The sequence below is a fragment of the Perognathus longimembris genome, chromosome 2 (assembly GCF_023159225.1).
Source record: "Perognathus longimembris pacificus isolate PPM17 chromosome 2, ASM2315922v1, whole genome shotgun sequence".
NCBI lineage: Eukaryota > Metazoa > Chordata > Mammalia > Rodentia > Heteromyidae > Perognathus > Perognathus longimembris.
The window spans coordinates 97,495,521-97,511,443 of NC_063162.1; the positions used below are offsets into that span (position 1 = coordinate 97,495,521).

The 15,923-nt window shown below is 37.3% G+C and overlaps 1 protein-coding gene across 6 annotated transcripts in view; it reads left to right on the forward strand.

Annotated features, from left to right (window-relative positions):
- Positions 1-15,923, forward strand: part of Dock4 (dedicator of cytokinesis 4) — a 417,461-nt gene that overhangs the window by 205,332 nt on the left and 196,206 nt on the right. For all 6 annotated transcript variants that reach the window (XM_048339770.1, XM_048339775.1, XM_048339771.1 and 3 more), the window contains exon 8: positions 3,787-3,938. In XM_048339770.1, coding sequence (XP_048195727.1) covers positions 3,787-3,938 — 152 coding nt within the window. The remainder of the gene's footprint in view (positions 1-3,786; positions 3,939-15,923) is intronic.

The window sequence follows — 15,923 nt, forward strand, 5'->3', positions numbered from 1 at the left end:
TTAGTGATGTCTGCCTCGGTGAGAAGGACAAGGAGTATTTTAGTATTTTTAGCTCTGATTCTAGTCCAAAGTCTTCATTTTGTACATGAGAAAAATAAAATACCTGATTTTGCATGGAAACTTATTTTCTCCTCAGTAGCAATTGCATTTTATTGTTTACAAAGCAAAGACAATAGTCCAAGGAACACCCAGTGTTTATAAAGGACATATTCTCTTCTTTAAGACAGCTTCTGTTTGAAGTTCCTGTTTGTTTCCTGTCCAGCAATAATCAGACCCTTTGTATTCCTGGCTTTTTTTTTTTTTTTTTTTGCAACATGCAAGTGACTGACTGCATTGTTATCACCAGGAGGAGTTGGGAAAAACTACCATCCCTTGTTTTTGTTGTTTGTGTTTTTTTGTTTGTTTGTGGGTTTTTTTTTTTGCCACTTTTGGATCAAGGACCAAGGTAGGAAGTTAAAATGTCCCATAGTTGAGTTCTTTCTTGTCAGTGTCATATTTAAAATGTAATTCTTTGCGTCTTACTAGATTCATAGTGTATCATTAGAAAAAAAATGTCTTGCTGTAGGTTTTTGCTAGCCCTATTAACAGATCTTTCTTATCTAATTACGTTTGTCTGAGCAGTAAAAGTGCTAACCCTCACTATGTTTAACATATGTCCACCTCAAAAGTTTGGTGTAGTGCCAAAGGCCAATCTCAAACTTCTCTCAATAAATAGAAGCTAATTAGGTACATTCCCTTATTATTTGGGCACAAGAATATTTTTTCAGGAATTTTTTTATGCATTTATGGGATTGTGTTACCTTCTTGCTTTTCTGTCCTTTCTTAATAGGTAAGACTAGTGCCTTGCAGGCTACAAAGGATGTCTAAAGATAGTTTTTGGTTGTCAAATAGAAGGTGGGGGAAAATGTAGGGAAAAGGCCAGAAATAGTCGCTAAACATTCTCCAGAGCAGGGCAATCCGCAGAATGAAGATTTAATGCAAATGGTTAACAGGATAAAAGACTGAGAAATCCTGGTGCAGTCAGTCAGTTCTTGTAATAGTTTATGTATTATTTGAGCATTAGATATTAAAGTCAATGAAGTCTTTGGGGTGAATTTGTTTGTTTTCCTAATCAAAGGTATAGTTAAACTGTAAGCATGTGTAGAATCACTAGTAGGTACATTTATAGCCATAAATTATTTTAAGATGGATTTTTGTTTTTGTTGTTACCAAATTTTCATTCTTGGAGTGTTAACAGACCTTTTTAGTTTCATTATTAGGATATTCTTTTCTTTCTTTTTTTTTTTTTTTTTTTTTTTTTTTGGCCAGTCCTGGGGCTTGGACTCAGGGCCTGAGCACTGTCCCTGGCTTCTTTTTGCTCAATGCTAGCACTCTGCCACTTGAGCCACAGCACCACTTCTGGCCGTTTTCTGTATATGTGGTGCTGGGGAATTGAACCCAGGGCCTCATGTATATGAGGCAAGCACTCTTGCCACTAGGCCATATCCCCAGCCCTAGGATATTATTTTCACAGAGATATTTTTTGCAGTTCCCCAAAGTAATAAAGAAATAAAAGCAAGTAATCATAACTGAATGAAATCCATATCCATTCCCAACCTAGAAGCATGGTGGGTAGTGGGAGTGAAAGGGGAGATTTTAATGCCAGAGCATACCAGACATGAGGGTCCACATCACAGGTAAAAAGAGGAGACTCTGGAAGACTTATTACTAGAATGCATGCAAAGACCAAGGATTCTCAGACAGTAGTTAATTATTCAAAAGATGTGACAATACATTTTTCAGTCGGCTGTGATTTGCATCTCTCTGCATATGATCCCAATCAGTGATTCTCAACCCTCAGTGCCCATTAGAGCCACCTGGGGAGCTTTTAAAACCACCATTCTCTGGACCTGATCCCCTAGAAATTCTCATTTAATTGTTCTGGGATAGGACCTGGGCATACGTATTTTTTAAAAGCTCTCTTGGTGATGCTAAAGTGCAGCCAAGGTTGAGAACCACTGATCTAGATATATTGAATTCCTTGCATGAGTAAGAGAGCTACTTTTTTCTGTCAGTTCTTGGTAATATCATGATTGATGCTGGAAGCTTTGCACTCTTTGAAGTCAAGAGCAGACACCTCCTTGAGGTCAGCCCATTTTTTTCTTATGTCTCTTAAATCTGTTTCTCTAGCTCAGTCCTTTAGCAGTCATTCATTTCTTCAGAGTAACTTGTATTATGTGACCCTTTTGTATATACATATTTTAAGCTGAATAATGTAACTCAGCAAGTAAGTTAGTGGTTCTAGGGAAAAAAGGACTTCCTTCTGTGATAAAAAGATACATTTTTATGAATATGTGATGCTTTTATTTTAGTGAAAAGAATTTTGAAAGCACAATATAGTGCCACCTTCACAGAAAACAAGGTGGAACTATGCTTTTTTCCCCTTTACAGTTAGAATGTTTTTTGCATGAACTACTTCTAATAACTATGAGTAATTCATGCCACAATACTGAGCAAAAGAATGTATTTACCCTTCACTTTTACAGACATGCCAATATGCACTTTAGTATAAAGTAATTACTGAGGCACTTGATGGATTATTTTTTTTCTTTTTATCTTTTGCTTTTCAAGTAGACAAATTAAAAAGTTTGAAAAAATTCTTGGGATATTATGCTGTGTCATTTAGAACTGCAAATTGTAAATGTGGTCTTTTAGTTTGAAAAAGTAGCTAGTCATTCAGTAATAATTTTCCAACTCTACTGAGAATTTTTAGAAGATGGCAAACCTAGAAACAAGATTTTGAGAACATTTCTAAGTATTTAGTGTCTCTTGATGTAATCTGAACTAAAAGAACAATAACAGTAAAACTGTGCACTGAAAAAACAAAACATACACTGACCTTGACAAGGAAACAAACTTCAGACTATATAGAAACTACCTTTTCTTTACTAATATAAAATTATTAAAACAAGTAACAGACCTGAAGGCAAGTCCATACTTAAAATCTCCTGTATTAAAATGATTTCTTTTCATTGTCAAGTGATTTAGAAGAGGTGACTACTCTGTGATATGAAAGTGATGATTCTCCCCTTTCTTAACACCTGTCCTGTTAATACACAGGCCTTCCTAGGGGCTTTCCCTGTCCTCTTATCCTTTATCATTGCTACCCAAAGCGTGGTCCACTTGGCTAAATTGTGGACTATTAGAAACTAGGACAAGTATGTAATCAATGAGCAAATAATTAGAACCTTTAGAACATTTTGATATTGCCAGGGTATTTTAACGTATTTTATGAAAATACCTAAATATCAGGAAAAGTAACCTTGCCCTTCTTTAACAGTCTGGGGAGTCCTGTTGCATACAAAGTATAATTCCTGCTCCTTCCTTTCTCAGCTACTCTGTCTTTTTTCCAGGGAAAAGTTTGGCCCAGAATAAGATCAAACCCCAGTTTTAGACTTTCATTATAATACATTCATCCCCCTACATTCATCATAATTGTAGTTTTGTGTGTGTGTGTGTATATGTGTGTGTGTATGTGACATTTTTACTGTTTCTTCCTCCTTTGAGGTGTTGTCTCCCTGACAGCATAAACTATTTGTGCGTTCGCTTACTATTATACCCTCAGTGCTTGTCATGAGGTAGATATTTAGCAAATGTATATTGGCTTATTGACCGTCCCCATATTCACCTCACCCTTAGATCCAAGACATCACCATCAAATCACTCACTAACACATGTTTTAAGTGCCATTGTTTGCTTCAAACTGTGCTAATTGTGTTTTCTTTGGGATGGGGGTTTTTCATTCAGATGGAATATCGGCATAGGAAGAAAGATGCCCCAGTACAGGCTAGCAGTCACCACCTCTTTGTCCAAATGAAGAGCCTCATGTGTTCCAACCTGGGAGAGGAGCTGGAGGTCATCTTTTCACTCTATGACAGTAAAGAGAACCGGCCAATCAGGTACCTAACTGCACGTGGACATAGAACATGGATTTCTTAAATGTTTACAATGGTGACTATTTGTGTGTGCCAATATTTAAGCTATGCAATCACATAAAGTTTAACTCCCATCAGCCTCAATTTTCTCATCTTTGAATCTCTGAGTTTCTAACTTTCCTACTTTCTGGGTGTTTGCAAAAAGTGTTGGTTGGATAGTACCTGGTCCCTGCAAATGTCTTTGGAAAAACTTACCAGGGTCATCAAGCTATAGTGATTGACTGGAAGTATGGACTTGCCTTCAGGTCTGCTACTTGTTTTAATAATTTTATATTAGTAAAGAAAAGGTAGTTTCTATATAGTCTGAAGTTTGTTTCCTTGTCAAGGTCAGTGTATGTTTTGTTTTTTCAGTGCACAGTTTTACTGTTATTGTTCTTTTAGTTCAGATTACATCAAGAGACACTAAATACTTAGAAATGTTCTCAAAGTTTTAGGGCTGTGAAATGAGTTTTTCAAAAAGTTTTCAATTTCTTTTTCTTTTCCCTTTCCCTCTTCCTCTCCCTCCCGCTCTTCTCTTTCCAATACTGTGGTTTGAACTCAAGTTTTGCAAGCACCCTGCCACTTGAGCCATATTTGCCAGGCTGCTTGGCTTTATTTTTTTTTTCCCTTCGGTAATCCTACTTATTGAGCATAACTGCTTGGCTTTAATATATTTTTCAAGTAGTCTCCCTTTTGTCTGGGGCTAGCTTGACTCTTCTGTTTTCTGCATACTCCTCCTGTGTAGCTGTGATTACAGATGTGTACCAATATGCCTGATACCTGACTTGTTTTTTGAGGCTACACTAACATTTTTTCTTCCCTAGGCTGATTTGGAACCACAGTGCTCCCATTTCCATGGCACCACAGCCACATCCTGCTATGCCTGGGCTTTTCTTTCTCAAGCTTACTTTGTTATCATTCTTCTATTGTTAGCTCTTATTTTTATTACTATGTGTATGTGGGGGGTGGTGCTGGTGATCAAACCTAGGGCCTTCTGTGTGCTACATGATCCTCTACTACTGAACTATGTCTGTCAAACCCAGGACCTTATGTGTACTAGATGACCCTCTGCTACTGAACTGTGTCTCTCTTCTACCTTTTCAGATGTCTTTGGTTCTTATCTCCAAACCTCAAATATCATTGAGACTTTTAATTTGTTCAGTTTTGTATGTAGAATACAAAGTATGGCCATTTTGCAAAGGAAACTTTTTACCTTTAAACTGGAAATTACCTTTCAGTTAGTTCAATCATGAATAAAGACCTAAATGTACAATGCTTTAAAAAATCCTATTAGAATAAATGCCAAATTTTTAAGGAATTCTGTTGCACATATATTGTTTCATAAATGTAAAATAGTCTGGGACTTTTTTCTGATAAAATTAATGTCTTTTTCTAGGAAATATGTATGAGATTTATTTTTAATGCATTTACAGCCATATAATCTTTGGTGAATTAATCTGTGTGTTAGTCATTATCTACTGGTACATGTACTTTTCTTTCCCAATGGGGACTTATGTCATAGAATTTAGAAGATTGTGTTTTTATGAAATAAGAACAGAATTTATGATGTGTTTCCACATAATGATAATATTTCAAAATCTCCTTCCATACTGTTGTAGGAAATGTATGTGTATGTTAGAAAATTTCCCATCATCCATGAGCACTATTAAGGGAAAGGGAAGTCTTGAAATGCTGATCTGCCTTACAGCCCTGCGTTGGACTTAATGTGAAAGATTGTTTAGAGGTAGCACTTGCCTGCCTGTGGACGTGAATCTAGTTTGAATAGTTTAATAGGCTTTTCTCAATATTGTTGTGTAGTTACTTTAATATGTTTATTTTTATCAATCTATGTTTCATATGTTTACATATGTTTCATATGTTTATATATAGTCTTTAATATCAATATAGTCTTTAATTATCAAACTGTATGGAATGTAAGCGGGAAATGAAGCTATTATTTTGTCCATTCTTCAAGAAACAGGTTCCCCTTTTCACTAATGTTCAAATTGTACTGTTGTAAGACTGTATCAATTAAGATTGACATTAGCTACTTTCTGTGTTTTGTCTTTTTTGTGTTGTTTTTTTTTTTTTTTTGCCAGTCCTGGGCTTGGACTCAGGGTCCCTGAGCACTGCCCCTGGCTTCTTTTTGCTCAAGGCTAGCACTCTGCCACTTGAGCCACAGCACCACTTCTGGCCATTTTCTGTATATGTGGTGCTGGGGAATTGAACCCAGGGCCTCATGTACACGAGGCAAGCACTCTTGCCACTAGGCCATATCCCCAGCCCCTGTGTTTTGTCTTATAAGGAACATTTTCAGATTTTCTAAGATGTTCTGTTTAAGTATTACCCCTTGTTTTATTCTGATTTATTTGATGAAAATAGGAAAGTACCTAGGTATACAGTCCTCAAAATACTGTCGTGTTACCAAGTTCATCTAGGAGACAAGCCTTCTTTCTATAATGTGGTTGAGCTACAATACTTGTCTGCCTCTCACCTCTCCAGACTCCTTGCCTCTAACACTCCAGTTGGCCTCTAATGAATACTTCTGCTCTGCTATAGCTCACTGTGTTGGTCATCTGTGTTGCTCACTTCTCACAAGTTCTATGAAGTTGTTTGACAAATGAATCAATAAGAATCATAATATATGCTTCTGGGGTAGTTGACAGAATCTCATATTTATTTGGTGACATTTCCAATACTTCTAGAAGCACAGTAATTGTTTTCTATTAGGAAGTGTTCAAACCCTTGTTAAGAGTAGGTTTCGTTTAAACTACCATTAACATGGGTCATGTCCCCTTGTGAAGAAGACAAAGGATGTCACAGTCTTAAGATGAAGTGAGATTCTTGCCTCTAGAGTTTGTGACTTCATCATGTACCTCTGCCTTTTCCTTCATCTTGAAACTGGTGACACCTCTTGCTTCCTTTATTCTACCTAGCAGGACTAATGAATATAAAATATTATTAATGTGAAATAAGGTTTTAGGATATTGTTACATTTCTGCTTGTGATATTTTAAATCATTATATATTTCTTTTTTGACTTCTATTTAATTCTGGATATCATGAAAGTACAATAATGGGCTGAGGATATAAGTCAGTGAAAGAGTGTTTGCTGAGCATGTACAAGACTTGGTCATTGCCATCAACACACACACACACACACACACACACACACACACACACACACACACACACACACACACACACACACTAGTTTAAACATACTCATGTACTGACCACCAGCTTCAACAATTACCATCTTGGAGTCTTTTCTTAATCACATATTTCTAAACTGTGCCCAGAGTATTTTGAGACAAATCCCTGACCTCATGTCCTTTAAAAATATTTCAGGTTGTATGTCTAAGGAAGGGAATTATGAAAGAAGTTACCTGAGAAGTTAATGTTCGTTTGACATTATCAAATATCCAGTTCCTGTCAACAATCAGACTGTTGACTCTACAAATTGTTCAGATCTTGTTAAGTCATATTTCCCCTGTAGTTTCCTTTTCCATCTTTGTCTTGAATTCCTTGTATTTTATTTGCACAAAAATGGAGGGTAGTAATTTTATTTATTTCATTTTTGAACGTTCAAAGTCTAAACAATGAAAGTCAGTGCGTAGAAGAAGATACTGTTAAATGAATGCTTGCAGTTTTTTTCCTGTTGGTTATAAGACCTGTACTTGGAGCTTGGGTGCTATCGCTGAGTTTCTTTTGCTCACAGCTAGCACTCTACCACTTGAGCTACAGTTCCACTTCCAGTTTTCTGGTGGTTAAATGGAGGTAAGAGTCTCAGGTACTTTCCTGCCCTGGACTGGCTTTGAACTTTAATCCTGAGATCTCAGCCTACTGAGTAACTAGGATTACAGGGCATGAGCCACCAGCACCTGTTGCTTCTAATCTTAAATAGAATTATGGGTAGTATAATTTGCAAAACTCAAGTCATATCTAAGTCTAAGTTTAATAGCATTGTCTTGACTATTAATCACAGTAAGTTACCTTGTCCAAATACATGTGGAGGGATCAAAATATTTAAAATCAGTGGACAAGCCAGGCACAAGTAACTCACATCTGTAATCCTAGCTACTCTAGAAACTGTAAGATCTGAGGATTATCATTCAAAGACAGCCTAGGCAGAGAATTCCAGGAGATTCTCCCTCCAATTAATCTGCAAAAATGTTGACTTGGCATGCTATTCAATATAGACTATGTGGAAAATGAAATGTTCATCTTGTGGGCAGGTGTGGAAGGGGAAAATTAGGGCAAAGGGAAGGAAACAGTGACATTGACCGAAACAGATATGTACACATCACCTGAATTGCAAAATACCAATCCCTGTATACAACACCTTAATTATAACAATAAAATCATTTTAAAAAAGAACAAACAATGCTGACTGGAAATATGGCTTAAGTGATAGAGCCAGCCTTAAATGAAGAAGCTGAGAGGGTGGGGGCCTACGTTCAAGCTCTTGTGTTAGTATGAGCACAAAACAAAACAAAATAAAACACAAAAACATGCCTGTAGACAAGTGGAAGAGTAGGAAAATAGGTTGTTTATTGTTATCACATTTCGCAGAAAAGTAGGACTCTTTTTTTAACATCCTTTCTTTAATAAGCAAACAATAAGTTTTTATGGAGCACTAGACATCTGCCCAACTTTATTCCAAGCTACTATAAAAAATTAAACATTATTATTAACACTAGTATTTTTGTTTTGTTTTAGTTTTTTTGTGGCAGTCCTGGGGCTTGAACTCGGGGCCTGGGCATAGTCTCTGAACATTGTGCTCAAAACTAATGCTCTACTGCTTTGGGGTCTACTTCTGGCTTTTTTTTTTTTTCTTTTGGCCAGTCCTGGGCCTTGGACTCAGGGCCTGAGCACTGTCCCTGGCTTCTTCCCGCTCAAGGCTAGCACTCTGCCACTTGAGCCACAGCACCGCTTCAGGCTGTTTTTTGTATATGTGGTGCTGGGGAATCGAACCTAGGGCCTCATGTATCCGAGGCAGGCACTCTTGCCACTAGGCTATATCCCCAGCCCTACTTCTGGCTTTTTTGTAGTTATTTGGAGATAGGAATTTCACAGGCTTTACTCCTGGGGCTGGCTCAAATGGTGAACCTTAGCTGTCAGCCTCCTGAATAACTAGGGTTATAGAAGCTTCATGTCTTCTCACCAGTTTTATAGATGACGAAGCCAAGGCACATAGATGCTAAAGGGCCTAATCTTATAAAAATGGCATGACAACCCCCCTCCTCCCTTACCACCCTCTAATGCTTCAGGCCCCAAATCCTTCATCAGAATTACTCCTAAAAGCTTTACTACTTGTCTTATTTGGGCAGAATTGGAATTTTAAAGACTAGTAGTCTTAGTAAGAAATTACCATAAATTATTATAGTGGTAATACTGAAATTATATAAGACTTTAGAAATACTCTATTCTATAGAAACTGGTTTTTGAAATTGAGTTGCTCTTGGAATATTAGCTCTTAATATGTGCCAGTGATACAAATCTCAGATTCAATCTTTGCAGGTATCCAAGTCACTCAGTATAATTGTGAAGTGCCATTGTATCTTCTCCAGGTAGGAGCCTAAAGGATATTTGTTCTTGAAGATCCTACAAGCTTGGGCATTCAAACTAGCCCATTAGTTTTATCTCAGAAGTTACCACATCTGCCTGAAAGTGGCAGAAGTGTTAGGCTTCTGATGAATGTACTGGGCACCTCTTGTAGTAGTAAGTGGCAGTGTGGACTTGGGTATGTTCTGACAGCATCCTGCTGACATACCCCTACCCCACCCCTAAATTTCCACTTTACTTTCCCTATCTGTATGTACCCACCCAGCCCAGAGGGCCCCAAAGGTACAGTTATACTGGACATAAAATCATCAAAAAAAAGCACATTTTATTAATTTGTGACTTGCACCTTCTTGACTCAGTTTATTTCTAGAAAAATGAGTGTATGTGAAAGGTATTGGTTATATTTAGTTTCACACGAGTAAAATATTTCAATATTTACCTGATTGAAAATTTTATATCCCTAGTCTGCAAGGATCAATTAGAACTTGGAGAGGCAAGAAATCAATTCTTCATGTCATCTGTAATTTTATTTTTTAGATTCACTTAGCAAATACTTGTCAGGTATGTGTGTGGGACGGTGCATATATCCCTTATTCAGGAGGCTGAGACAGGAGGATTGAGTTCACACTGGTCTGGGATATATAGCAAGACCCTGTCACAAAGAAACAGCACACAAAAAAAGCACAAACATAATGCTGTCATGTACCATGCATTGTTCTAAGGTCTTTTAACAATATTAAGTTATTTAGTTTTTGTAACTAACTATGGGGATATTGTCATTTTTATGTGAGCAAACTGAGGCACCAGGATTAATACCTTATCCAAATCATTTAGCTGCTATATTAATAGGACTGGGTTTTTTGGTTTTGTTGTTTTGTTTTTGAAGTACTGGAAATGTTTGAACTCAGAGCCTTATACTTGGTAGGCTGCTCCTGTACTCAGGCCTTTGTTGCTTTAACCATTTTTGTTTTTTTTTTGTTTCTGCCCAGGGAAGGCCTTTGTTTATGACACATTTACTTATGCTTGTAAATACATGAGCATGCAACCATGTACATCTTGTTGATTGAAATAGAACCTCATTAATTTGCCCTGGCTGGCCTTGAGCTGCAATTCTTCCAAATTCTGCATCCTAAGTAAATAGAATTGCAGGCCCAAACTGCTACACCCAATCTGGAGTTGCTATTTTAATAGGACAGTCCATGCAGAAATTAGTATTTTTAATCATTAAAAAATCACCAACCAGGCCTGGGAATATGGCCTAGTGGTAGAGTGCTTGCCTCACATACATTAAGCTCTGGGTTCAATTCCTCAGCACCACATATATAGAAAAGGCCAGAGGTGTTGCTGTGGCTCAAGTGGTAGAGTGCTAGCCTTGAGCAAAAAGAAGCCAGGGACAGTGCTCAGGCCCTTAGTTCAAGTCCCAGGACTGGCCAAAAAAAAATCTCCAACCACTCACTCTCGTTATCAATAATAGTTACAAATATACTATGCTTTTGATCAATTTTCATTCACCAAGGGACTGTAGATGGAAAAGGATTGTTATTTTAAGAAATAATGGGGGGAGAAACTAGATTTCTTTTAAGAATTGACAGGAAATAATCTGGTCATGAGAAAGAGCTCACACTCAAGGAGAGAGGGAACCATCAGTGTATGAAGGTCCCGTAGAAGAGGGTCATCAAGAAACAGACTGTTTACAGGTAGTCCATTAGCCATGGATCAGAAAAATAAGAGAGGGAAGAGTTTGAAAGTGCACTATCTGAACTCTAGTACTGGGAATAGTTTTTTTAATGTAGAGAAAAAAAATTACCATTACATGCCATAGCCTCTCCTTCAGCATGCATTTACAATTGGCTGTTACCCTTCTTGGAATAGAAATAGTCATACTTTGTATTTTGCACAGGCTCAGCAGCTGTGGAAGTGTGCTAATGTTTATCTTTCATTGGTGTATGTCACTTAATCTTCACCTAGAAGAGTAAGTTATATGGACCAGTGAAAATGGCAAAGTCCAGTGACTGACTACCTCCCTTACAACTTTTATCACATTGCTTATTGATGTATTCTAAAGCTTCATTACTTAAAGTTGTAAATTTATCTTGGGACAAATTTATTACTTGATTTCATTCTCATTGAACATTTTATTTAACAAGACCTGAGTTCTGTAGCCAGTACTCAGTTTACCACAGGGCTGCTCTTGCTTGCAAGCTGCTGGTCTGAACTTCTGCCTGGCCAATGAGTACAAGGCATTGCTTCTGAAAAAGTCTCATTGTAGCTGTCATATGCAGGCCAAGTTTACTTTCGTGCTGCCATCTTATTCACACTGTTTCAGTACTTAGATATTTTTATGCAGTTAAATTCATTTTCCTTAAAATGCTTCATTTCCATATGAGCTTTATATTGGCTACAATTAACTTTAATTTAGGATCCCCTTCCAATTCTGTCACTTAAGGCAGTGGTAAATGGTGACTGTAATTGGCAAGGCATAGATTTCTATATATCAATTTATACTAAGATACTGAGTATCTGAGTATACTTAGTATATCTTAGTATATATGGCTTTCTCTTCATCTGAAACAGACATATCTTCCCATGTCTTGCATACCACTTGATAGCATCTTAATCATCAGGCTGTGAAGTTAGGTGGCCTGGGTTGAAACCCTGGCCTGGGCAAGTTAATTCACCTCTCTGATGACTGCTAACTTGCGGCTAAGTGAGGGTAATTATAGTGCTTTCCCATAGGTTTCGTGTGGTGCCAAGTTCTTAGTAGGAGGCTTGTCACCTAGTAATTGGTCAGTGACTCTTAGCTGTAATGATGGGGATTGCTTCAAAACCAAAATAAGGAGTCTACTTATATAAATAGAAATATGTGGTGGCTGCTCTCAACTTCTTACTGAAATCCTATATTCCACTGAACCATTGATTTGTGTGTGTGTTTGTGTATGTGTGTGTAGTGTTATAGTCATCGAAAATCTAGACCTTCTAGTAAACAGATCAGATGGAATCAGTGATTTTACTTGCTTTATATTACTTCAGTAGCAGAAAGAAAAAGACAGAAATTATGATAGGACAATTTATAATAGAAGGTAATTATTATGGGTCCCTTGAGATTGGTATATTGGTTCTTGGTTATAGTATACAGTGTGTTTTAGTCAGTATATTAACTGTTTAATCCTTACTATTGTTTTCTACATGTCAAATGATGAAGGAGACTGAGCACACTAGTTCATACTTGTAATCATAGCTACCCATGAGTCTTAAGGGCAAGAGAATTGCAGTTGTAGCCAATTCAAGCAAAAGTCACAAGACCATCATCTCAACCAGTAAAACTTGGGTAGTCATTCATGCCTGCCACCCCAACTACACAGAAAGCATAAATAGGAGGATACATACATAGGAAAATAATGGTATAATATATATATATGTGTGTATATATATGTATATATATATACATATATATATATATTATTTTTTCAGTAAACCTAGCTAAGTGGTGTGCTGGTGGCTCAAGCCTACAATCCAACCTATTTAGGAGGGTGAGATCTGAGAATTGTGGCCCGAAGCCAGTCCAGGCAGGAATTTCTGTGAGACTCTTCTCTCCACTTGATTACCCAGAAAAAGCCTGAAGTGGTGCTGTGGATCAAGTGTTAGAGAAGCTCAAGGACAGAACATAGGCCCTGAGTTCAAGCCCCAGGACCAGAAAATTGGAAGGACAAAAAGTAGGGAGGCAAGCCACAGCAGAGGATCACAAGAGCCCAATAGCTATACCCTTATGATCACATAAGATGATGCTAAGTGAAATGAACTCCATTTTATGGAAATGATTGTTATATCACAGTTGTAACTACTTTCAACATCCCATGTGTATCTGTAGTTTATACTGTTGATGATGTTCTTGTATCACCTTCTTGGATTGTACCTACACTATCTCTGTAATCTTATCTGACTATATTGAAACCGTGTATACTGGTATTAGAATTAGGAAATTGAGAGGGAATACCAAAATTGAGAGACAAAGGGTAAATTAAGAGAAACAACAACAAAAGCAATACTTGCAAAACTGCATGGTGTAAGCGAACTGAACACCTCAGGGGGGGAAAGGGGGAGGGGGGAGGGGGATATGGGGGACAAGGTAACAAACAGTACGAGAAATGTATCCAATGCCTAACGTATGAAACTGTAACTTCTCTGTACATCAATTTTATAATAAAAAATTTAAAAAAAAGAAAAAAAAAGTAGGGAGACAAGTTTATTAGTTTTGTAGAATCTCTGCTCTCATTGAACATCCCAAATCTATCTGCATAAGCAACAATTTGCCTAAGTTATTGTGCTTTGATAATATCTTTGACAATGTTTAAAATAGTAGAAGACATTTGGTATTTCATTATAAATCACATATTGTATAGTAAAAGTGTCTTTAAAATCTAACCTTTTACTCATATATAAAACAAGATAAGTAGGTGTTAGAAGATTAATGAATATTTCATCAGAGAAAATATGTTAAACAAAATCCTATGATTATGCATCCTCCCCCCAAAAAAAACTCTTAGAAATTCTTAAGGCTCATCTTCCCAAAGGTGAGGAGATTCCATTTATAAGTATTATTGGAGCTGGGCACAGTGGTCTCAGGTACTTGAGAGGTATTGGAAGTGAATCAAGATTCAAGGCTACCACAGACAAAGTTACTACAAGACACTATCTGGAAAGCAAACTAATGCAAGGGGTAGACTACCTGCCCAGCAAACGGAAGCCCTCAGTTCCAACTTTAGTGTAGTATTGTCTCTAGCTACCCTCTGTTCATGCATTACAGTGCACAGGAATGAATGGAATATATACCATCAGGCCCTAAAGGAATAAATGGCAGAAGGACCCAGGACCCAAGTGAAGAAGGACTTTTCTTTTTTGAATATGAGAAATGGGAGCACTGAGAGGGGTATAAAACATTTTAATGCAGTAGAGTCACATTGGATTTGTGACCTTGCTTTTTTGTAAGCAAAAATGAGAAATAAGATCAGCTGCCTTTTGAAAAAAAAATTCTTTTTTTTTAATTTTTATATTTTTTATATATTTTTTATTATCAAACTGAATTACAGAGAGGTTACAGTTTCATACATTAAGCATTGGATACATTTCTTGTACTGTTTTTAAAAAATTTATTTCTTTATTGTCAAAGTGATGTACAGAGGAGTTATAGTTTCATACGTAAGGCAGTATGTACATTTCTTATCCAACTGCTTACCTCCTTCCTCATTTTTCCCCTTATCTTCCCTCCTCCCCATATCCCTTTCCCCAGTTAGTTTTCACCATATAGTTTTGTAAGTATTGCTGTTGCTTTGGTTTGTCTTTTGTCTGTTATTTCTCCATTTTGATATTCCCCTTCCCTTCCCTAGTTCCAATACACATATATACAATATCCAGAGTGCCAAAATCAGCTGCCTTTTGCAAGATCAGATCCCTTTTTCTGCCAAGAGGGTTTGACTTTGTATGGTAGTGTACTTCCTACAGTCCTGGGCCTCGTGGAATGTTTCAAGGCCAGGCCAGGCAAAAAGTTCCAGACTCTGTCAGAAACTAGTGAATAAAGTTGCAGAGGAATTGCTTAAGTGGTAAGGCACTTTCTAAACAAGTCGGAAGCAGGACATAGAGCTGGAGCCTGACACACCAAGGTGCAAAAGGATGACAGGATTGGAAACCCTGCAGTATGATGTGAGGAAAATCTAAGAAGTCATAGATGCAATGGTTCTCTTCAGAGGCTGACATGATCTGAGAATCTTTTTATCTTTTAAAGAAAATTGAGGAATTTATGCTCTTTTTGAGAAGACTCAGTTACTGGGTAAAATTTTTTAAGAGTTTTTGAAAAAGACCTGTCCGAGAGAATATTTCACCCAGACTAGGAAAAAAATTCTCACATTTTTATGACTGTATTGCTAATATCATTAATGCATATTCCACATTAAAGAGAGCAAATAATTTTTTTTCTGTACACTGTGCTTGCATTTCTTATTTCATACATCATTTCTAACTTGTGGGGCTTTTTATCGCACATGTTCAGCACCTATATTTTGACATAAATTGGGGGCATGTATTGTTTTGAATGTTGAGAGATTATGGGCATAGATCTCTTTTTCTAGTTTTATATGTTACAGCTAACTGAAAAGTGTAAGCTCTCCAAAGCAAAGCAACAACGTCAGGGAAAAGTTGATCTGGCCAGAGACACAAGAAATACAGCCCTGAAAGCAAAAATAGATGAAGGAGGCATTCAGAGACCTCCCCCCTCCCTTGAATTGTGTCAATATCAGCCATCACATAGGGCCCAGAGCATTTCCTGCTGCGTCTAGACGAGTTGGCAGAGACCTCACTGTGGTGTCTGCCCATCTGTGCCTTGCAGAGACCTTCCCTGGGGCTTTCTGTT